Here is a 23,595-nt window from a genome sequence, read left to right as displayed (position 1 = left end):
GTTTGCCCTCAAATATCAGCTCCCCATCAACACTCCCCAGTTCCTGTTTGATTTGGGTGTAATTGGCCCTTGCCCAATGAAGCACCTTCAACCAAGGGCCACTCTTTTCCTTTTCCAAGACGACTCGAAATCTTATGGAGTTATGGTCACTAAGCCCAAAATGCTCTTCTACAGGTGACCTGTCCAGGCTCATTCCCTAATACCAAGTCTATATTGTCAGCTGTGACTGGAAGTATGTCCAGAAAATTTAAATCCATTACGGATACTTCGACCACAGGTGGGAGGGGGCTCAATGCTACTTGGCCTCCCAGAGACAGAGTTGGAAGAATGTGACCAAATGCTAAAACTCCCCAGGAGGAGCTACAAAAGAAAGGAACCTGCCTATATCCTCTGACCCCAACAGGGTGATTGTAACGAGGTTAGAATACAAATAGAATAGGAGTTCCCAGATTTGGGTTGTTAATCTGATCCAATCAGGGAGTCCTGGCTGACAGATAAGAACAGGAATGTCAGACATCCTGCTCACTCTGAGAACGGACTGTGAGGGAGCTGGATCAGTGTCAAGGAGTCTCCACATGTAAATACTTGGTGAACGGATACCACCTGCAAGTTCCCCTCCAAGGTACCATCCTGACTTTAAAAATATACTACTATTCCTTCAGTGTCGCTGGATCAAAATATTGAAACTCCCTCCCTAATGGCATTGTGGGACTACAGACAGGAAATGGGCTGCAGCAATTCAAGAAAGCAGCTCACGACCACATCCTCAAGGGCAATTAGGGACAGGCAATAAATGCTGGCCCAGCCAGTGAAATGCAAGTCTTATGAATGAATCAAAAATGTGACTGCTACTATGTCCTTAACCTAACTTGCCAGTTCACTTTTTGACTAGCTGACCTTCCATACCCTTACTTAAGTTTAAAATAATAGTCTTGAATTCATTCTTCATGAATTCAAATAGAATGTAAAATTCACTCACATCATGATTATTATTCCCTCAGGGTGCCTTCACAATCTAGTTGTTAAATGATCATGATGTACAATACCAGATTGAATACAGCCAGCTGTCTCACTCCAGAATATATTCTAAGAAACTATCCTAAAAACTCCTCATGAAGTGTTCACCTGGGCTACCTTGGTCCATCTTATTTCTCCAGTCTGTCTGGGTTTAAATGCAAACCCTGAGGGGTTAGTTAGCTCAGTTGGCTGAATGGCTATGTGAAATCCACAATGTAGATTCAGTTCCCCTACTGTGAAGGATTCTTCCTCCTCAACTTTTCCCCTCATCTGAGATGTGGTAACACTCAGGTTAAACCACCACAATCTTCTCTCTCTGAGAGCAATCCTGTGATCTTGTAAAACTCTGATGACTTTACCTTTGACATTATTTACCTTACTGTCGAGCTACCATTATTTCTTTGTTCGTATTTCATCCCACTATTGGTGAGTATGTGTACAACTCTCACAAGTGACATCTTGCTTTTATCATTTCTCGTCCCTACCTATACCACTTCTACATCCTTGTTTCCTGAATGTAGGTCATCCCCTCTCATGTTAATGCCATAATTAATTGAGTCACCTTTCTACCTTCTTCCCTTTTCTAAATGTCCTGTACCTTTCAATATTTGGGACCCAATTTGTCGTCCTACAGCCATCTGTCAGTTATTCAGGGGGTGATGTCGGAGGTCTGTAGAATTGCAAACATCATGCCCTAGTTCAAAAGAAAGGTTGTTAAAATAAGTTCAGCAGTTTCAGACCAGCTTGTTTAACTTTGGTTGGAATATTTTGAGAAGCAATTAAGCAGGGCTAAATTAATAATCCTGTGGAAAACTGGGGGTTACTTCAGAATACCGAGCCTGAATTGTCTAATGGAGAGCCATATGTACAGGGGAACCTCGATTATCTGAAGGACACTGGCAGAGAGTATTTTGTTTGATTTAATTGAGTTCTGGAGAATTGAATGTCGGATAACATAGTTTAGCCAAGTATCGGGACCTTGTGGTCTTGCCAGATAATCCGATATTCGAAGTGGTTACAGTGTTAAGTGAAATGCTGTCAATGTGATGTACTTGGACATTTGAAAGGCATCTGATACGATGCTATACAACAGACTTCAGAAAAGTTATAGCTCATGGAATAAAAAGGAATGCAACAAGACGGATATATAATTAGCTGAGGGTTTGGCAGAGTAATATTCGGGCTGAGAAAGGTTTGTAGTAGAATTCCCCGAAGGTCAGTAATGGAACCTTTGCTTTATTTTATTTGTGTGTGTGTGTGTGTGTGTGTATATTCCTGATGAAGGGCTTATGGCCGAAACATCGACTCTCCTGCCTCTTGGATGCTGCCTGATCTGCGATGCTTTTCCAGTGACACAATTTTCTACTCTGATCTCCAGCATCTGTTGTCCTCACTTTCTCCATATAGATCTCAGTGTAGGGAACAATTTCAAAATTTGTGATCAGTACGAAATTTGTGAGTGTAGTAAACTGTGAGAAGGACAGTGTAGAACTTCAAGGGAACATTGATAAGTTGAATGAGTGGGCAGATAGGTGGTAAATGCAGTTTAATGCAGAGAATTGTGAGGTGATGTGCACGTTGGTACAAAGTACATTGTAAAGTAAAGGGTACTACTCTAAGGAGTGTGTAGGAGCATAGAGACTTGGTATATATGTGCCTAAGTCGGTAAAGGTGGTCGGACAAGAAGAGGGCTGTTGATCAAGAATATGGTATTCTCGGCTTCATTAATAACACAAAGTACAAAGGCAGGGAGTTTATGTTGAACTATATATGACACTTATAGGTCTTCAGCTGAAGTATTGTGTACAGTTCTGAGTGCCACACCTTAAGAAGGATGTGAATGCATTGCAGAGACTGCCGAAGTGATTGTCAAGAATGGTTCCAGGAATTTGAAACTTCAGTTATGAGGGTAGATTGAAGCAGTTGGGACTGTTTTCATTGGAGAGCATGGTTCCAGAGATGAGAAAAGATTGAAGATGTTTGGAATGTTTTCCTTTGAGGAGAGAAGGTTCAGAGGAGCTTTTGTTGAACTTTTCAAAATCATGAGTCTTGACAGAATGAATAGGGAGAAATTGTACCCTCTTATAAACAGCTCAGGAATTGGAAGGTACGTGTTTTGCTAAACAAGAAATTATGAGGTAAGAGAGGTTTTCCACACAGTGATTACTTAGGGTCTGGCATTTGCTGCCTGGAAATGTGGTTAAAGTATTCAAAAGGGCATTGGATGATTATTTCTACTTAAATAATCTGCAGGATTATAGGGAAATTGCACTAAGGCCAAAATGCTCAGAGATTTGGAGTAAATATGACAGGCCGAATGGCCTCTTCCTCCACCATAATTTCAGTTTCTGCTGTCAGCTCATCATCTGCTTTGTTTTGAATGCTCTATGTATTCAGATACACAGTCTTCAGTTTTGTCATAGAGTCCTACAGCATGGAGACGGGCCCTTTGGCTGACCAAAATGTCCATCCACAGTAACCCCATCTCCCTGCACTTGGCCCAACAGATCCAGCCACTTCACCACAGTCCTTCAGGAAAGGGAATTCTGTTGCTACTGCTTGTCCTGAATTACACGTGACTCCAGTCTCTCAGTGACTTAGCTAAATACCCGCTGAGGTGTTCCAATCAGCTGTTCAGTTATAATTCAATCATGTCACAAAGGTCACGCACACACTCTTTGGGGAGCCCATCATACCCTTCCCTCTGAGGAGCAAGGCATGTTCAGCCCTTAAAAATAGGCCAAAATAGTTTTCTTTAACCATACTCACTGTGCATTAAGTGTCCTTTTATTATTTTACCCCTCCCATTGTAAGTTCCTCTCCAACCTTGAACAGATATCCTGAATCCTGGCACTGGGTGGACAACATGGTTCTCTGGACTCTTGTTCTTTGTTGCAGAGAACACTGTCAGTCCCTTTCCACTCTCCTCTGCCACTGTATTTCTTTTTGCTCCACCCACTTAAATGGCTTCCTGCACCACAGTACTTTGCTCAGTTAGCTCGTCCTACTGCACCTCATACTCTTTCACTTTGTTGGGAAAAGATTATCTCTTCCCTCTGGGCCCACTGACTGTCTCAGCTGTAGTCATGCTCCCCTGTACCTGACCACTGATTAAATCAGAATCCAATTCCAATGGGGTGTGACCACCTCCTGGTTCAAAATATCCAAGCAACTTTCCCTAATGTGTTGGACTCTGATCAGACCAGCACCCAGGAGCTCTCTCAAGTTGTCACAACACTTGTGGCATGTCACAATCTTTAATGTGTTTTAATTATTCAATTTACTTGATCCAATTATTTATAATCATTTTTTTAATATATTAATCATACCACTTCTTCCTGAACTGTTTTAAATCCAAATATTCATTAAGCAGCCAACTTCTTCCCTTAATGGAGGACCAATTCCGACAGGATGAACACAAAAAGCAAAATGGCATCTCCTTCAACTAACACACAACTCTCAGTACCCAGCTCAGTTGCACTCCACATTAATTTGCACTGAGATGCTCTTGTTTATATGCTATTCTGTTAGCTCAGGCCTCAGGTTAAAGAAAACAACAGATGAAGCCACTTTCCTGAATCAATCACCTTCAGCTGGTCTCAGGCAGAGAATTCCTGGGTTTTTTTAGCCCGGATGAAAATTAGTTTTGAAGAGAGTCAAAGACGTTAAATGATAACTATAAATAAAGTTAAATTTTTAGACTAAGATTAAGATTTCCCAAACTCGGCCAACTCTCAGCACCTTGCAAACAATCAACACATTGCTCACTAACTGCTGAGGTTCTGTGATTTGTACAGGAGGGATAAGAAAGGTACATTCACCACAAATAAATTAATCTCAAGATACATTCACCAAGTGGAAATTGTAAAGAAACTGGCAGCTCCAAATGTACAAAACCAATTACATTAAAATAATGGCAGGTTTAAATGCAGAAGTGATTATCTGCCCCCAACTATCTTTGAATTCTATAACAAGCTAATAAATGTTCTCCAATTGAAGCACCTTTCATCAGATTATAAAGAAATCAATATCAATGATATCTTTCAGGAGAGTTTTTTTTCTTTCTGTGTTCCATCCTTTAATCCCCAGTTTTTGTTTCAGTGTACTCTCTTCCCTGAAGTCTAGTTTCCCTTTAGAATCAGAGAGATGTACAGTAGAGAAACAGACCCTTTGCTTCAACTCGTCCATGCTGACCAGGTATCCTAACCTAATCTACTTCTACTTGCCAGCACTTGGCCCATATCCCTCTAAATTCTTCCTATTCATATACCCATCCAGATGCTTTTTAAATGTTGTAATTGTATCAGCCTCCACCATTTCCTCTGAAAATTCGTTCCATACACGCACCATCCTCTGTGTGAAAAAGTCCTTAGACCCTTTTAAATCTTTCCCCTCTCATCTTAATCCTGTGCCCCCTAGTTCTGGACTTGCCCACCCCGGAGAAAAGACCTTGACTATTCATCCTAATCATGCACCTTATAATTTTATAAACCTCAACAAGGTCACCCTCAGCCTCTGACCCTCCACAGTCAAACAATGGCTGAAGTGTATGAGGGTTCAGTGCCAGCACACTATTGATCTGTCATGACATCACAGTCATGTTCAATCAGTTTTCACCCGATGCCCATGTATATGTGGATTTCCCTCAGCAGCGATTGCTTCACATCTCCACTATGAGGCTGGTACTTCTCTGATTTGCTTTGATGCACTAATGTTTTCTAGGTGATTGACCTCATTAGGATTTGGCCTGCTCCCAGGAACAAGGAGGGGATTGGGGACTATTTCTGAATCCTTTACCATCTGATGCACATGTTGCCTGGCTAGTGAATTGCTTTGACTGCTTACCCAGTGTGGTGTTGATGATGATGATAACTCTCAATGGCTGTCTTTGTAACTTGCTAGGGCCCACATTGCTGATGACCAGTGATATTATTCGGCAGCGTCTGGGTGCGTCAGCACTGGACAGGTAAGAATGCTGGATAAGAATATCAATCATCTCAAACTGTATGGTATTCAATACTGTATTTCCCCCTAAATTGCAGTTTATAACTGGGATGTTGCTGCTATCTTTTGATATGTGATTTTGAGGACAGATGATTTAAAGATGAATAATAATTAACTTTATTAAGTTATTAAAAGCAGGCATTTCCTGGCATAACTTTATCCACAATTTAGTTACATGCTTCAAACAAATCTGAACTGATTTCTCAAAGATCAATCAGATAGTTGTTTATCAATGGGGATTTAAGGGAGGTGATGGCTTAATGGTTATGACACCTGGTCAGTCATATAAAGCTCTCGGCTGATGTTCTAGAGACATTGATTTGAGTCCCACTGTGGCACATGGTCAAAGTTGAATTCTGTGCAAAAACAATTCTGCAATTAAGAGCTGATTCATTGGTAACTGTAACCCTGTCACTGTTGTTGTAAATATCCACTTAATTCACTCCTGTCCTTCCCTCATCGGGCCTATATGTGGCTCCAGACCCACAGTAATTTGGCTCACTCTTAACTGCTGACTGAAATGACCTAGAGACCCAATCAGTTCATTTGTAACATTGATGGGCAAAAACTGCTGGCCTTGCCAGTGATCCCAGACAAGACTAAACAAAATAACGAAGTCTTGGCAAAGTTCAGATCGTGTGTAGTCCTCCTCACAGGCAGGTTTCTCCTGGGGATGTTTGAAATTTCATGAGAAATGAAGGTGGTGATGGTACTGGGTAGCTTGACAGGGAATAGTTCCTTTTATTTTAATTATAACCATCTTGGAGCATCGTTTGGAAATGAAACAAAACCTGTCCAGTGTCATACAGTGCAGAGTGCTTCCTTTTACCTACAGTATCACTCCGTACGCCTGATGCTCAGGATGTACTGTGACCACCCTTGTATCTTTAAGATGGTCTCTCATGTGAAACAGGAAGTAGGGAATTTTTCATGTCTTTAATTTAGCCTCGGAACTGTACCTTCATACTTGTACTGGATGGACATGCAATTAAATCTGAACTACTTCAGCATCTACTTATTTTCAGCCAAAGGCCAAACTTATGTTTGAAACTCAGGAGGCTCCTTTCTTCTTGCCCAAAGCAGATGGGTGAGATGTTAATGCACAGTTTGGGAGCAGGGGGAGTTGGGAAGCTAGCTGCTGTTTTGTGCCATCTACTTTTATTGATACTCTGTTAATATTATTCTCATTGCTGTCACAGCTCAAAAATAACTCCAGGCACCATGCAACTTTGAGAAGACAAGCCTATAAATTTACAGTATAGTTCAAGCATACTCAAATGCCGTCCACACCTGCCATTTTGCTTTGTTGGAATATTTGTGGGAAAGACATCCATACATTATTGGAAACTTTTGACGCTCCAAGCAGTATTCTATGCAAAAATACCACTGAAACACCCATTGTGTTGTTGCAATAAATAATGCATAATAACTAGCATTAGTTACATGTGCTTGTGGTAGAGCCCCTGTTCAAGGTCCATGTTCAAGTCCCACCTGCCCCTAGAGGTGGGTAATAACACATCCCAAGAGGTTAATTAAAAATATCTAGCATTGTTTGTTCAAGAAACCCATTGCCTAGCCCACCCCTGGTCATCCCCCACTGAACTGTGAGAGTCAAAGTCAGTACAAATGAAATGAATTAACATCTGTTAAATTTTCCATGTTTGTTTAACCATCAGGATGGTTTGCAGTGCCTGAATGTAGCTGTCCTGACCTAGTTTAGTTTGGACCTAGCTACCCATTGGAGGCAGTGGCCTTCGCAGGAGAATGTTGCTTATTCCAACTTGAGTCCTTGGTTCAATGCTCAGTGCTTTCATGTTCGAGAGTTGTCTTCCCATTGACGTTTGGCAGTTGTCACGTAGAGTAGAGTAGCTACATAGGCTGCTTTGTGGGCAAACAGTCAATGTTTTGATCCCCTTTTCCAGCATCCATGAATACCGTCTGTCAGGCTGGCTGGCCCAGCAAGAGGATATCCACCGCATTGTGTTGTACCAGACTGACTACGGCATGACACCTTGGACCCAACGCTGCATTCGGCAGGCTGACTGCATCCTCATCATCGGACTTGGAGACCAAGAGCCCACCTTGGGAGAGGTAGCATGAGACCCTGCATAGCATTTCTGCCTCATTCCCTATAACCTACTGTGTAAATTGGTTGATAGATTGAGTTGTTGGCAGCAACCTGATGTCACTGATGAAAACCCACTGGCTATGATAACTAGGGAAAAGTAAGGGAGCAGAGTAATAGAAAAGTAAATCTATACAGCCGCAGAAAGATAGGAAAGAAATTGTCCCAGCCACTTGGGGAATAGAACTTAGGATATTTGAATTCCTGGAATTGTGTCTATTTCTATAAAGTGTTAACTATATTCAGGAAGTTTTACATATTTGGCCTACAAGGGATTTTAATTAAAGGTATATTGCAATAAATGAGATAACACCCTTTGAGAAATCCCCTCCTCATCTTTAACATAGACAGAGAGCAGTATAGCACAGTACAGGCCCTTCAGCCCTCGATGTTGTGCCAGCCTTTTATTCTACTCTAAGATCAGACTAACCTACATATGGTTCATCTTACTATCATCCATGTGCCTATCCAAGAGTCACTTAAATGTCCCTAATGTGCATTCCACGCACCCACCACTCTGTGTAATAATCCACCTCTGACATCTCCCCTAAACGTTCCTCCAATTCCCTTAAAATTGTGTCCCCTCGTGATAGATGTTTCTGCCCTGGGGAAAAGTCTCTGCCTATTCACTCCATTTACGCCTCTCATCATCTTAATCTTTGATTAATGTTTTGCAATCTTTCATTGCCCATTTGAGGGGACAGGCAGGGCCTCAGTTAGTCAATGGTGTAGCATTTCCTCTGTACCACTGTATTTCCATGATGACACAGATCATAGAATCATAGAATCCCGACAGTGTGGAAGCAGGCCATTCGGTCCATGAAGTCCATACCAACCCACTGAGACCGTATCGTTGTCTTTCCCATGGCTAACCCAACTCGTCTGAACATCCCCGAACACTATGAGTAATTTAGCACGGCCAATCCACCCTACATGCACACCTTTGGACTATGGGAGGAAATCGGAGCACCCGGAGGAAGAGCCAGGGAGCATGTCTGTGTGGGGTTTTCAGTCACCTGAGGCTGGACTTGAGGTCCCTGGCGCTATGAGGCAGCAGTGCTAACCACTGAGCCACCGTGCCACCATCTGCAACTAAGTGTTTTTTGCTGGAAGGTAGCACTTTGAGCAAACCATCGAGTTCTGTGTTGGAATTGCACACAATGCAAAGCCAGCCCATGCTGTGTCACAATTCAAGGGAATGAATAATTGAAGTTGTTCACTTGATATGTTTGTATAACCAATGTTTGCTTTCTATCGTCTTGCTTCTGGGAGCCTGAAATGGAGAAATGCAGGGTTATGGAGGCACAATGATAATGTACCTAACCATTGGATAAACATATGAATCAAAATGGAATAGTATAGGATAGATCGGCTTCAGATTGACTCCACAGGTCAGCACAACATCAAGGACCAAAGGGCCTGTACTGCGTTGTAATGTTTTAAGTTCTATAACCCAGAGGCTCCTTTGGTCCGTGGGTTCAAATCCCACCATGGTAGTTGGTGAAAATTAAATTTGATTAATACAATGTGGAATACAAAATTAGTCTTAGTATTGGTGGACACGCTGACCATCATTGATTGGAGCAGAAAAATCCATCTGATTGGTTAAAGTCCTTTCAGAGGAGAAAATCTGCCATTCTTACTTCCATATGATTGCAGATTCACTGCAGGGTGGTTGGCTATTAACTGCCCCACTGAATATGATGGAGTAAACCACTCAGTTAAGGATGGAAAACAGTTGTTGGCCCTTACCAGTGACTCCCACATTACGTGAAATAATTTTAATTTAAGGAGCAGCACATTCACATTAATAAGGAGAAAAGATAAAGGATCCTTTCAGATGTGACACTTACTTTTAAGACGTGTTCTGCTTTTTCTGTTAAAACAAACTTTATAAGGCAATAAAGATGCACTTGCTTGGAAATTTTGAGAATGATGTATATTTGTTCCCATCCCCGAGTGCTGGATGGCTAAATGTCAAGATTACAGCAATTTAAGTAAAATCTGTTCTCTGGCCTGAGAATGGGATTTTCCTGTGTGCTGGTCCCTGGATACTGTAGCACAGGCAGTGCTTTTGTCTTCCACTGGAGATTTACTAGAACCATGCAATGGGTGAGAAACTTCCCTTCTGTGGGCTGACTGGGGAAGCTGGGCTCATTCTTCTGAAGGTCAGGAAGGTTAAAACGGATGTCATCAAAGTGTTCAAACTCTTGAAAAATTCAGAAATCAAGCCATACTATTCTGAGTTGTCACAAGATTTAAAGATGTTATTCAAGTGCACAGAGTTCCCCAAATTGACCTGCAGACCCAGGTTGACAGGAACTACAAACTAAGATTTTACACTTGACAGAAATCGCTGTTTATTACGAATAACTAGATTCTAGCTACAGGTAAACAATTCTGAATGCCAACAAATATATCTCTACTGGCTAAAACGCTCATCCCTTCGTACGATTCATAGCCTTATATATATGCCTTACCATTGCAAGTGCACATCTAAATACTATTTAAACGTTATGAGGGTTTCTACCTTGACCACCTTCCAAGCAGTGATAACAAAAAATGCTGAAAGTCATAGTAGATCAGGCAGCAGCCGTGGAGAGAAAGAGAGAGAGCAAACTAGCGTTGAGAATCTAGAAGACTCTCTTTATTGGATCTGAAGTGTGGAGGGGCCAGCGTTTATGCAGCAGTGGATCAGCACCCCTTCTTCACCCCGAGTGCTCTCTACCACCCCCTCTCCCCAATATAGTGTAAATGCTGTCTCCTCTACACTTCACATCAGCTCTGATGAAGACTCATGCAGTCTGAAAGCTGAACGTTACTCCTACCTTGCGTGCACTGTCAGGTAACCTTTCTGAAGTACAGCAATCCTTTCCGCAATCCTTGGTTTTTAAAACAGTCTCTTTTCCCTTTTCAGTCCACAATTGAAAATACAGAAAAATATAAAGAGGCAACCTTTACATTTGTGCTGTCCATCCATGCCCCCCTCACTTGGAGTATGTGTCTACACAACTAGTATTTCTTGGTTATATGTCTCTGCACTCCATCTCTGCAGCTGGAACAGATGTTGGAGAACACAGCTGTCCGGGCACTGAAGCAACTCATCCTTCTACATAAGGAAGATGGTCCCAGTCCTTCCCGGACCGTGGAGTGGCTGAACATGAGGAGCTGGTGTTCAGGACATTTTCACATCAAGTGTCCTCGCAGGATCTTCTCTCGTCGGAGCCTCCAAAAATTGGTAACTGGGCATGGGCTATCTGACCACCGGTGGCTGCAGGAGTGCAGATCTGTGAGGCGAGGTGGGAAAATTGGAATAACTAATTTACTGTGGGTAGCTTGCTGGGAATGCATGCTTTGGCAATGAGGTGGTAAGGGTCTGGAGCAAGCAATGTTAAGTGAGGTAGAAGAAAGTTGTCTTGGAAGTTGAGACGGTCAAGGAGTAATTATCATTCTTCTTTCAGAGGGAGATGTATGAAAAACTATTTGAGAAAACAGCAGATCGACACAGTGACTTTTCTCGACTGGCTCGAGTCCTCACAGGAAACACGATCGCACTGGTCTTAGGAGGGGGTGGAGCCAGGTAACTAAAGTTTAACTACTAGTTGAGATGTTGTTAATAGTGAGGAGCAGCAGTCGGAGTAGGCTGCAAAACACTTTTTTTCAGTTGACGCACATTCCTCCTCCACCCGCCACCAACCCTCCATGTTGAAGTGGTGTATGTAAGTTCCATGCTGTTTCGAAATGTCACTGATGCACAAACTATCTTTCTTGACTCTATGGAAGCACATTTGTCAAGAATTTACTTGGGATGTCCAGGGTGTTCAGGTCATAAGTCCTGATGGAAAAGCAGTGTTATAAAGCTCAGATTCCCATTGATCTTTTAGATTTGCAGTGTCCCTCAAGCTATCTTGCCTAGAATTCGGACTGAATCTTTTGCCACTCCCAGAAGTGTCCGTCAGTGTTTGACCCCATAAATGGCCTGTTCTTTCTCCTCCTCTCACGTTCCCATGTGTGAAGAGTTCTCTACTCCCCAGCCAAGCCTGGCCTGATCTGTGTGATAGTTTTTGGTAAAGACCCTTGGATCAAGAGTGTGGTGTCGGTAAAGCACAGCTGTTCAGCCAGCATCCAAGGAGCAGGAGAATTGATGTTTCTGGCATAAGCCCTTCATTAAATGGCCCTGGCCCAGTGTCCTTTTAACAGTCTGCAGCTTAACAGTGTTTTGCATTTGAAGGGTTGGATCAGGCTGAACTGCTGTTGTTGCACTGGTGTTGATGTCAGTGTAGATGTGGTGCTAAGGAACCTATGCAGCTCAGTTCTGGTATGGGCTTCAAAGCCACAGCAGTTTCTGACAGTCTCCATGGAAGCCAATACCTTTTAATGAGACATTTTCCTTCAAATTTAACTGAAAGAATAACATAACACTGCAAACTTCACATTTAACTTTACTGTGACAAATTACGAAAAGCATTAACTCACTATTTTTATTTGTATGGGGTATAATAATACTTCACACTGTCGTGGTTATGGGTATGTTTGCAGATGTTTCATCCCTTGTCGAGGTGACATCTTCAGTGGTTTGGAACCTCCTGTGAAGCGCTGCTGTACTGTCCCTTCTGAAATTTATTTGGTTGTGTTCCTGCTACTTCTGGTTGTCAGATCCAGTTGCTCGTTGTAGTGGCCCACAAATTGGACTTAGGTCGATGTGTTTGTTGATGGAGTCCATGTCTGAGTACCATACTTCTAGGAATTCTCTGGCTGTCCTACAGTTGTTGTGTTGTCCCAGGATTCCATGCAAAGACTGCACAAAGCACAATATAGGTCAAACAGGCAGACAAATAGCAATTCGCATCCACAAACACCAACTAGACCACGACCAGCTGTCCCTAGTAGAGAGACACACACACACACACACACACACACACACACACACACACACACACACACACACACACACACACCCTCCAAGGATCACAAATTCAACTGGGGCAACACAATGATCATAGGACAAGCTAAATAGAGGACAGCCAGTGAATTTCTATGAACATGGCACTCTTCCACAGACTCCATCAGCAAACACATAGACTGAGATCCAAAACCGGTCACTACAACAAGCAACTGGAAGCAGCAGCAACCCCGGAACCAAATAAATTCCAGAAGGGACAGTACAGCAGCACTTCACAGGAGGTTCGGAAGCACTGAAGATGTCGTCCAGACAGGGATGAGATATCTACAAATCAACTTCCCAGCTCAGAACATTCCCACAACTAGACAACTGGGACTCGAGCTGCAAACCCTGAATACTTTAAACAAGTGGATAGTAGCCTTTTACTTATCACTCATTGTAACCTTGATGAAGTTATAATTATCATAGACAGTTCAGAGCTGCTTCCATCATTTATTGGGCTGCTTTTTTTGTCACTTCCCAGCGGGTCACTTCAAATCCCAGGAATCGCTCTCGCTGTGAGGGTTGCACTGCAAACTACTTCCTCTGGCTTCAAACTGGGCAAATCTTCCAACCTCGAACCTGTCAAACACTCAGTCTTACATCTGAGTGTGAGATCCACCTGCCTTTTGGACAGTGAACATTTTGTTTGCCTAAAGCACAGGCCTGGTTGGTACTGACTCTTGCTCTTGACATTTCAGATGGCTGCAGACCAAGAGCAGCTGTCCATCTGTGATATCCAAAGAGACCTGGGTGTTCAGCTGCATAGATCTTTAAAATGTCACAAACGGGCCCAGAAAACAACCAAGAATGCTAATTGAATACTAGCCTTCATGTCTGAAGGACTGATGTACAGACATTATTCTGCAGTTATGCAAAATCCTGGTTAGACCCCACTTAAAGTTCAGATCTGGGTAGTGCACCTTAGGAGAGATATATTGGCCTTGGAGGGAGTTTTCCCAGACTGATACCTGGAATTCAGGAGTTGCATATAAATGAGGCCTTTTTTTTGTCTAGGATTTAGAAGGTTAAGGGCTGATCTGATCGACGTTTCAAGACTGTGTACAGTTCTAGTTGCCATAGGATTTCCTCGGATTGGAGGGTTTAAGTTATAAGGAGATGCTGAATAAGCTGGGAATTTTTTCACTGAAGTTTAAAAGGTGACCTTGTAAAGGTTTGCAGAATCATGAAGGGCATATATAGAGGGTGGTTCATGTATGGAATGAACTGCCAGAGAAGGTGGTAGATGCAACATTTAGAGGACATTTGGACAAGTAAATGAATAGGAAATGTTTATAGGGATATGGGCCAAATGAGCTGGTTTAGTTTGGGAAACTTGGTCGACCTGGATGATTTGAACCTCTATCACTCTATGTTAACAGGAAAAGATAGGATAAATAAAGATAAACTATTTTCGCTGGTTGGAAACTCTAGAATTAGGGGCATAGTCTTAGAATGTGGGCAGCATCATTCAGGAGAGATGTTAGGAAGCATTTCTGTACACAAATGGTGGACGAGATTTGGAATTCTCCTCCACAAATGGCCGTAGATGCTGGATCGGTTGTTATCTTTAAATCTGAGATTTACTGTTAAAGAAAAGTATTTAGGGATAAGAATCAATGGAGGTGTATGGAGTCTGGCCATAGATCAGCGATGATCTAATTGAGTGGCAGAACACGCTCAGGGGGCTGGGTAGCCTATTCCTGTTCCTATGTTTCCTATATTACTGGGTTAAATGTAAACTCGTAACCTAGTGTCAAAATGGTTTCCTCTGTTCTCCTCATCATGGCAATGGAAATGCATGCTATTTTTATCTTAAAAGTAAAATTAATTAGTTATTCTATATCCCACCTTCCTTTCGTCATAGAAGTAAAGGGATAGTTTGCACGACTGTTTAGTAATTGATTTATATTTTAGTTTTCCAGGACTTTGGGAGACTTGTGGTCCACTCATGATGGGGTCAAATCATACTCTCATGTTTTATTTTCATCTTATTCTAGATATATTCTAGCTAATGTGTTTAGAAATGTTATGACATACCTCTGGAGCCAATAAGAATAGACCTGGGCTTTCTGGCTCGGGGAAGGGACACTACCACTATCACAAGATGGCTCAACAGTACTGTCATTTTTTATTTGTTGTTTAATGTATATCGTACTGTCATTGTCCCCAAACCCAAAAATCTTGCACCTGGCTCCTCAATAAAGTGATGTGAATCTTCCTCTGATCTCTAATAATTAAACTAACCCGACTCACTGTCAGACAGATTCCTGCACAGGCCATCTTATCATTATTGTCTTCGCTGCATTCGAAGATACAGTCCCAAAATTTGGCAGTCTTTTAAACCAGAAAATACAATCCTGAAACATCTTAATCATATAAAGCTCAATTGTAGCATTGACAGACAAGGAACTCCCACACCCTCTGAACTTTGTAGCTAGAATTTTAGTTATAGCATTAGGAGTTCAGAGATGCTGTCCTGTACCACTAATAATGGGTCAGGAGTCAGTCAGGTTCCAGATTCCAGTCAGCGCTGCTCACTGTCTTGTATGGAACATTGGAAAAGCAGAACTCTTCTTCCAACCAGAGGAAAATCATAACGGTCTTTTGCTGAATGTGATCTGGGGGTCACTGCAGGACTGTACAGGTGAAGACAGAATCAAACTTGGCTTTTTGTTGCTACCTGATGTCAATACCTCTTGTTGCATCTCACATCGAGTGCTGTTTGTGCAGACGTGCAGCAGAGGACAGGATGAAGCTGGGCTCCCAAAAACAATCAACCAGACTGCAGCAATGTTTCTGAATTCTTGTGTGTGAGAGGTTGTATTTTGGAAGCGTGAGTGGTGATTGTAACAGTGCTATCTCCATCCAAACCTGCACTCCCCTGCTTTCTCTTACCCTTCCTCTTTCACCTCACCTTCTCCCCTCCGTTCCGACATCTAACCCATCTTCATTATCACCCTGCCCTTCCCTCTTTTCTCTCCTGCCCTCTTCCTGTTGTTGACCCTCTCAGGGGATGTTCACATGTCGGTGTAATGAAGGCTATGGAGGAGATTGGAATCCCGGTCGATATTGTTGGAGGGACCTCTATTGGGTCGTTTATTGGGGCATTATATGCTGAGGAGCGGAGTGCAGTGAGGACGAAGCAGAGAGCAAGAGAGTGGGCAAACGTAAGTCTTTTTCTAGCTTTTTCATTTCTTTATCTTCCACAAAACTGATCCAGAAACATGAGAAAACCTGGCACAATCTCAGGATACTCCTGAGCTCCAACATCCACTTTCATTTGGTCATCCATTAGACCTGTTCTGAACATGAATGTCTCTGATTCAAACATCATCTCTGATTGTGTATTCTACAACCTCTGATTTTAAATAATGAAGTTTCTCCTACTCTGCCTGAAATATTTTTCATTTACTCTCCCTTGTTCCTGACCTCTCAGCCACTGGGAATAGTCCTTCTCACTTCTGAAGAATGTTATATATTCTATGAGATCACTCATTACAACAAAGAGAGCTTCAGATTTCCAAATAACAGGGGAATCTGGTCATTTTTAAACAGAATTGTTTCAGCTTAACATGAATTTTTTAAAAAAGAATGGATTCAGCCAGAGTTCAAAACTCATCACCATGGGCCATAGTTTAGCTTTCTCGCTGTCAGATCATCCTCATCAGTTCTCATAGAATCACAGAACCTCTACAGTTTGGAAACAGGCCATTTGACCCAACAAGTCCACTCCAGTCCTTCGAAGAATAACCCACCCACTCCCATTCCCCTACCCTATTACTCTACATTTACCCCTGACTAATGCATCTAACCTACACATCCCTGAACACTATCGGCAATTTAACATGGCCAATTCATCTAACCTGCACATCTTTGGGAGGAAACCGGAGCACCCGGAGAAAACCCACGCAGACACAGGGAGAATGTGCAAACTCCACACAGACAGTAGCCCGAGGCGGGAATCAAACATGGGTCCCTTGCGCTGTGAGGCAGCAGTGCTAACCACTGAGCCACTGTGCCACCAATTCTCTGCCCAAAGTCATGGTGGACTAACAGTCACAACAGGCAGGGCAAGGAGGCAGATCCTGAACTGCCAGATCCAGAACAAAAATCAAACCCTATGCTGTTGGCACTGATCTGCAGTGCACTGGCCATTCAGCAATCTGTCCCTCACACCGAGAATTTGAGTTGTTGTGGCACTTTCACATGCACGTTCTAATCTGGAGCCTTATATAGTGGTAGTAGAGACACCAATGTCTCCCCATCATATGTCTGACCAGGAAACTCTGCCAATCTTACCACCTCCCCATGATGTGTTGGGAGGATTTGCAAACTGATATTCCACTTGTTTAACCGAATTAATACACCACCTCTATGATTGTCAGGTCCCAGAGTGGGACTTGAACTTGAAGCTTCTTGCTCCAAGACAGGGTCTGTGCCCCACAGTGCCATAGAAATACCCTGTTGTAGAATATTAAAGGAAAAGGCGCCCATTTATAATTGAAGTGACCTAATGTGTTGTCCTTGGTGCCTATCCATCCTGAGCAGTCAAAGGTGAAGCATATCGTTAACAAAAGACAGATTTGTACTTCCATTGCACACTTTGTGATCTTAGAACGACCCTAAGTGCTTTACAGTCTGCAAAATACTTCTTGAAATGCAGTCAGTATTAATGTAAGAAAAACGTTTGTGCAAAATTATCACCTGCATAAATAGCACGACGATGACCAAAACTCTTTTCTCATTTGGTTGCATAAATATTGGCCAGAAAACTCAGGGAAGCTCTCTGCTCTTGTAGGGTCCTTCATGTCCACCCGAGAGGGTCAATAGGGTTTTGATTTAATCTCTGATCTGAGAGACAGTATTCCTGCCAACTAGAGCTACTCGCACAGATTCTGGATTCAGTTACTGCAGTAGAACCTCAAGCCCATGTCAGAGGCAAGGGTGCTCTGCCCTTGGCTTCACCTGATGGGTGATGGGATGTCACGTTGAGGCTGTACAGGGCATTGGTTAGGCCACTTTAAAATTCTGCGTTCAATTCTGATTTCCTTCTATGGGAAAGATGTGTTAAACTTGAAAGGGTTCAGAAAAGGTTTACAAGGATGTTGCCAGGTTCGAGTGCTTGAGCTACAGCTGAACAGGCTGTTTCCCTGGACCGTCAGAGGCTGAGGGGTGACTTTATAGAGGTTTATAAAATCATGAGGAGCATGGATAGGGTAAATAGGCAAAGTCTTTTCCCTGGGGTGGGGGAGTCCAAAACAAGGCAGCATATGTTTAAGCTGAGTGGGGAGAGATATAAAAGGGACCTAAAGGGCAACTTTTTCACGCAGAGGGTGGCGTGTATATGGAATGAGCTGCCAGAGGACATGGTGGAGGCTGGTACAAATACAGCATTTAAAAGACATCTGGCTGGGTATAGAAACAGGAAGGGTTTAGAGGGATATGGGCCAAATGCTGGTCAAATGGGACTAGATTAGGTTAGGATATCTGGTCAGCGTGGACAATTTGGACCAAAGGGTCTGTTTCTATGCTGTACTCTTTAATACCCATCATAAGGTTTAGCACAAACAGGGAACGACCCATCAGCCCAAACAAATGAATATTTGTTGTAGTGTTTGAGTACCCTGGATACATACCTACTGGTCAATACTCAATGAGGAAAGTATTTGCATGTTTAGCCAAGGGGTTCATAGATACAACTAAGAATATTCACATCTTTCTGTCTTCCATAGGCAATGAACTCTGTCTTCAAAACCGTCTTAGACCTGACCTACCCCATCACCTCTATGCTGTCGGGTTCTGCCTTTAACACAAGCATTGCTGATGTGTTTGAGGACAAACAAATTGAGGTAAGCTTTAAAAGAAAACCAGCTGTCGCACAAACCTTGACAGAACTGATTAATCATCCCACTGGACTGTACCTTCACCCTTGTAAACCACTCCAAATATTTCTTGATATTGAATGCCTATGAGGGACTAGAGGACATGGTTTAAAAATAGGTCAATCCTATATAAAACAGAAATGTTTGGTCTGAAGAATTCTCTTGGTGAGAGAGTTGTTGGAGGCAGAGTCATTCGAAGAGTGAATTAGATTGATAATTGATTTGTAGAGGACTCGTAGTGTACGGGAGACGAGAGTCAGTTTGAGACCACAGTCTGAGCTAGTTTGATCTTATCAAATGGTACAACAGGTGCGTGGGGCCTATTCCTGCTTCCAGTTCTCATGAGAAGACCACTGTGCTGTTGGCTTCACATTAATGAGTTGTACAAGTTCATTAGCAGAGCAGCATCTATGACGTTAGACATTTGAGCCAAGTTGTGTCTTTGTAATGGTAGCAATTTGCACTGGTAAGTTTGCAGCTGGAATTAGCACGTTTGTCATTTAGCCTTCTCATCTAATGTGTTTTACATCAGGTCCCAATGTATCAGGAACCATCAAATTATACAGCAAGGAGGAGGTCATTTGGCCCAATATGCTTGAGCCAATGGTTTGACCAAGCTATTCAATCATTCCCCTTCCCTGCACCTTTTTGATAGTTCAGCAATTTTTACCCGCCTGCAAACATTTATCCAGTTTGCTTTTTGGGAGTTGCTATTAAATCTGTTTCCACCGTCCCCTCAGGCAGTGCATTGCAGATCATCATAACTTGCTGCACAAAAGAAACACATTCTCCTATCTTCTCTCATGTTGCTTTCACAATCTATGTTCCACCATTCCATTGTGTGGACACTAACTCTCACCTCCCATCATTAATGTGTAGATTAGGAACACTGAGCTAGACAAGGGTCTCCAGTATACAGTATTCTGTGATAAATATTTATGGCATATTCATAATACGGAACTTGGATTTTAATGTGGAAGAAAGGCAAAGGTTTGATTTTTTAATTCTGTGAAGCTGAGTTGTTTGGTGTAAGGATCAGGAACTACTTACTTATTAAGGGCAGACAGCCATGATATTGCCCCACAGATATCAACTCGCTCCACCACTAACGCTCAGTAGTATCAGTATGCACCATCTACAAGATGCACTGCAGAAATCATCAAAGATCTTTCGACTGCACCTTCCAAACCCACAACCGCTACCATGTAGAAGGGCAAAGGCAGCACCACCTGCAATTCCCCCTCCCAGCCACTCACCATGCTGACCTGGAAATATATCGCTGTTCCTTCTCTGTAGCTGTAACAATATCCTGGAACCCCGTCTGTAATCACATTGTTGGTCTAACAGCAGTGAAGGAGACAGCTCACTGTCAGCTCCTCGAGGGTGAACAGGGACAGTCAATAAGTGCTTGAACAACCAGCGATCAGACAATCTTTCTGCGAAAGTACGTGACTTCAGCTAACTGACTCTCCAACCATCTGGAGAGAGGATTGCTCAAATGTTTACAAAGTTGAGCTTTTAGCACCACCAGTGAAACGGGTGACCAGGAGCTACAGGCAGGCTGAGTTGGGAAGTAAAGCTTGATTGCAGCAGAAAGGTTTAGTTTTTAGTGCCCTCCAAGCCAGCAAGGCTGGAAATAAGTTTTCACAGCTTCAAAATAATTGAAGTCTAAAAGAAGCCGGTGAGTTAAACTGTCTGGAGCACACAGAGAATCCTGTCTTGTGAAAGGAAACACTTCTATTAACTTTGTCATTTGTCTTAAGAAATTGTGAAGGTAGAAGTGATACTACTGGAGTTGAGTGTTGAAAGGATATTGTGAGAAAGACATGTTGAAGTTTTTTGCTGTTTATGATGAGACTTTACATAAATTTTATATATGTAAACAGCTTTTTGTTTTTTTATTCAGTGTAATGAACATATTCCTTTGTAACCAGGAAGCCTGATGGAAATATATTCAGTAAATTATTGCCACTATAACCAAACTGCAGCAATGAAACATAAGCTTTGTCAAGCTAGGATTTAGTCTGAAATATGACTTAGAGTCATAGAAGTGTACAGCATGGAAACAGACCCTTCGGTCCAACCTGTCCATGCTGACCAGATATCGCAACCCAATCTAGTCTCACCTGCCAGCACCCGGCCCATATCCCTCCAAATCCTTCCTATTCATATACCCATCCAAATGCCTCTTAAATGTTGCAATTGTACCAGCCTCCACCACATCCTCTGGCAGTTCATTCCATATACGTACCACCCTCTGCGTGAAAAAGTTGCCCCTTAGGTCTCTTTTATATCTTTCCCCTCTCACCCTAAACCTACGCCCTCTAGTTCTGGACTCCCCAACCCCAGGGAAAAGACTTTGTCTATTTATTCTATCCATGCCCCTCATAATTTTGTAAACCTCTAAGGTCACCCCTTAGCCTCCGATGCTCCAGGGAAAACAGCCCCAGACTGTTCAGTCTCTCCCTGTAGCTCAGATCCTCCAACCCTGGCAACATCCTTGTAAATCTTTTCTGAACCCTTTCAAGTTTCACAACATCTTTCCGATAGAAAGGAGACCAGAATTGCACACAATATTCCGACAGTGGCCTAACCAATGTCCCGTCCAGCTGCAACATGACCCCCAAACTCCTGTACTCAATACTCTGACCAATAAAGGAAAGCATACCAAACGCTGCCTTCACCATCCTATCTACCTACTTGTCCAGTATTGCCAACAGCTGGGACTTAAAATGTGTTACTGGAAAGTGCTATAACCACAGCTGTTCACAGGTCATAACTCTTCTCTTCCCCACCCTGACTTCAGGACCTCTGGATTCCATATTTCAATGTAACAACTGATATCACTGCATCTGCAATGCGAGTGCACAAAGATGGTAAGACTGTCTGTTTGCTGTGGGTCTGTGGCTTGTTCTATGTGTAACAGATTTATACCCTGTCTGAGTACCTTGCCTTCTGCCAGCAAGATATTCGCCCCTTTTTGCTTTTGTCCAATAGGAAATAACTTTTCTCCTCCTCCCATAAATTGATGGTAACTCATCAAACAGTTTGGAGTCCTTCACCCTTTAGTAGATTGAAGAGCAGTTTTAACAGCACACCGGATGAAATTCTATTGTGCAGTTATTCTGTGACTTTTTTTTAAAGCATCTGAAAGTCCACCTTCAATTTTCCAATCTGAATACTACACAGTTCAATGAGTCTTCCTGGGATTCTTAAAGGCTGCAAGGGTCACCCTGTGAAAAAGTTTAAACAAAGATAGTAATTTAAAATATAGTAATTTAAAATATTGAACATGGAGCCTGTAAGAATTGGGGTTGATTGTGCAGCTTTTAGTGCAGTTTCCTCAAATGTGCAATCACAAACCAATTAATTCAGTCACTAATTTATATTCAATGTCATGCATCCAGTTTCAAACCTAGTCGGGTATGATGGTTTGGCAGAGGCACAATAGTCAGCACAGGGTTTTCATGCAAGTCAGTATTTGCTTTGGATGGTACTACCTTTTTGAAATGCTCTACCTTTTGACCCTTTAACCATTTAAGTTACTAAACGTTCCTTACAGAAGTGTAATCCTGTAACTGTCAAAACTCTGTGCAAATGATGCTGCTAATGCTGGTATCTTAGGATATTTCGAGCATCTTCCAAGTGTGAGCTGAATTAGATACAAATTAAACCCTGAAGTTTAGTTCAAATTTGAATGGTTGAAGATTTGTAAGCGTTATTATTGTTGATTGGTCAGCTGGGCTAGAATTTGATCACCCAGAGAAGGGCAGGCAGGCACTGGGATGCAGGAATAATGTGAAATATATGGTCAGCGCTGGTGGGTGGGAATGGTAGTTTTGTGGGTGTTTGAACAATAAGTGTGGAAAATCCCAATACTATACTTTTGTCAGTGTTACAGGAATATTTCCGAATTGTTTCACTGCTCTGTGTCATTCATTGGACACCTGGTTGGAGAGTGAGCAGTATAGGAATGACGATGCCAGCATTACCAGGATCGCTAGTTTGTTTAGGCTTGCATGATCCTTAAATTATCTTTAAAGCGGAACACTCAGATTTATTCCCTTTTTATTTTCATCTGTCTTCCCAATATTTGCTTTACCAAGAAAAATAAATCATCATCTCTAGTGAGTCTGCAAATGAATCAAACCCCCTGTCATTGTTTAAGGGCCAGTTGCATCTTGTGACAATGGGCTGATGAAAGAAGCCAATTGCTCCAAATGACTGTGCCTAGTCTGAAGCATGCCTGCTTTGCATCGCAAGTACCCGTGCGGTTTGTGTGGGAACTGACTCCAGTCGCTTGGTATGAACAAGACTTCTGGTCACGTATCAGCTGCAGTGTGGCAGTAGATTGGTTGTTCTGGAATACTGGCTGTGCCCTTTTTAATTGGATTTTGTAGCCTCTTCACTGCAGGTCATCTCCAGATCTGAGAGCATTAGAGGGCCGCGTGTTAAGCACGTTACTGCTGACGGCGTTTAGAGGTTGCTTCGCTCCTTTTCACTCTGTTTTGTGGCAAAGATCTTGTCTCTGTCTCCATTCTTTACCCGCTCCCCCCCCCCCACAAGCTCATTCCCCCCTCGCCCTGTTCCTATCATTTTCAGTTACTGCTTTGGAGATTTAT

The 23,595-nt window shown here is 42.5% G+C and overlaps 1 protein-coding gene across 9 annotated transcripts in view; it reads left to right on the top strand.

The window, feature by feature from the left end:
- The window catches only part of pnpla6 (patatin-like phospholipase domain containing 6), a 224,021-nt gene that overhangs the window by 146,150 nt on the left and 54,276 nt on the right, over window positions 1-23,595 (top strand). For all 9 annotated transcript variants that reach the window (XM_072564052.1, XM_072564051.1, XM_072564054.1 and 6 more), the window contains 7 exons: window positions 5,920-5,983; window positions 7,944-8,112; window positions 11,202-11,384; window positions 11,608-11,726; window positions 16,102-16,258; window positions 18,824-18,940; window positions 21,780-21,849. In XM_072564052.1, the coding sequence (XP_072420153.1) occupies window positions 5,920-5,983; window positions 7,944-8,112; window positions 11,202-11,384; window positions 11,608-11,726; window positions 16,102-16,258; window positions 18,824-18,940; window positions 21,780-21,849 (879 nt within the window). The remainder of the gene's footprint in view (window positions 1-5,919; window positions 5,984-7,943; window positions 8,113-11,201; window positions 11,385-11,607; window positions 11,727-16,101; window positions 16,259-18,823; window positions 18,941-21,779; window positions 21,850-23,595) is intronic.

Source organism: Chiloscyllium punctatum, chromosome 46 (genome assembly GCF_047496795.1).
Source record: "Chiloscyllium punctatum isolate Juve2018m chromosome 46, sChiPun1.3, whole genome shotgun sequence".
NCBI classification, from domain to species: domain Eukaryota; kingdom Metazoa; phylum Chordata; class Chondrichthyes; order Orectolobiformes; family Hemiscylliidae; genus Chiloscyllium; species Chiloscyllium punctatum.
This window is presented reverse-complemented; position numbering and strand designations above follow the sequence as displayed.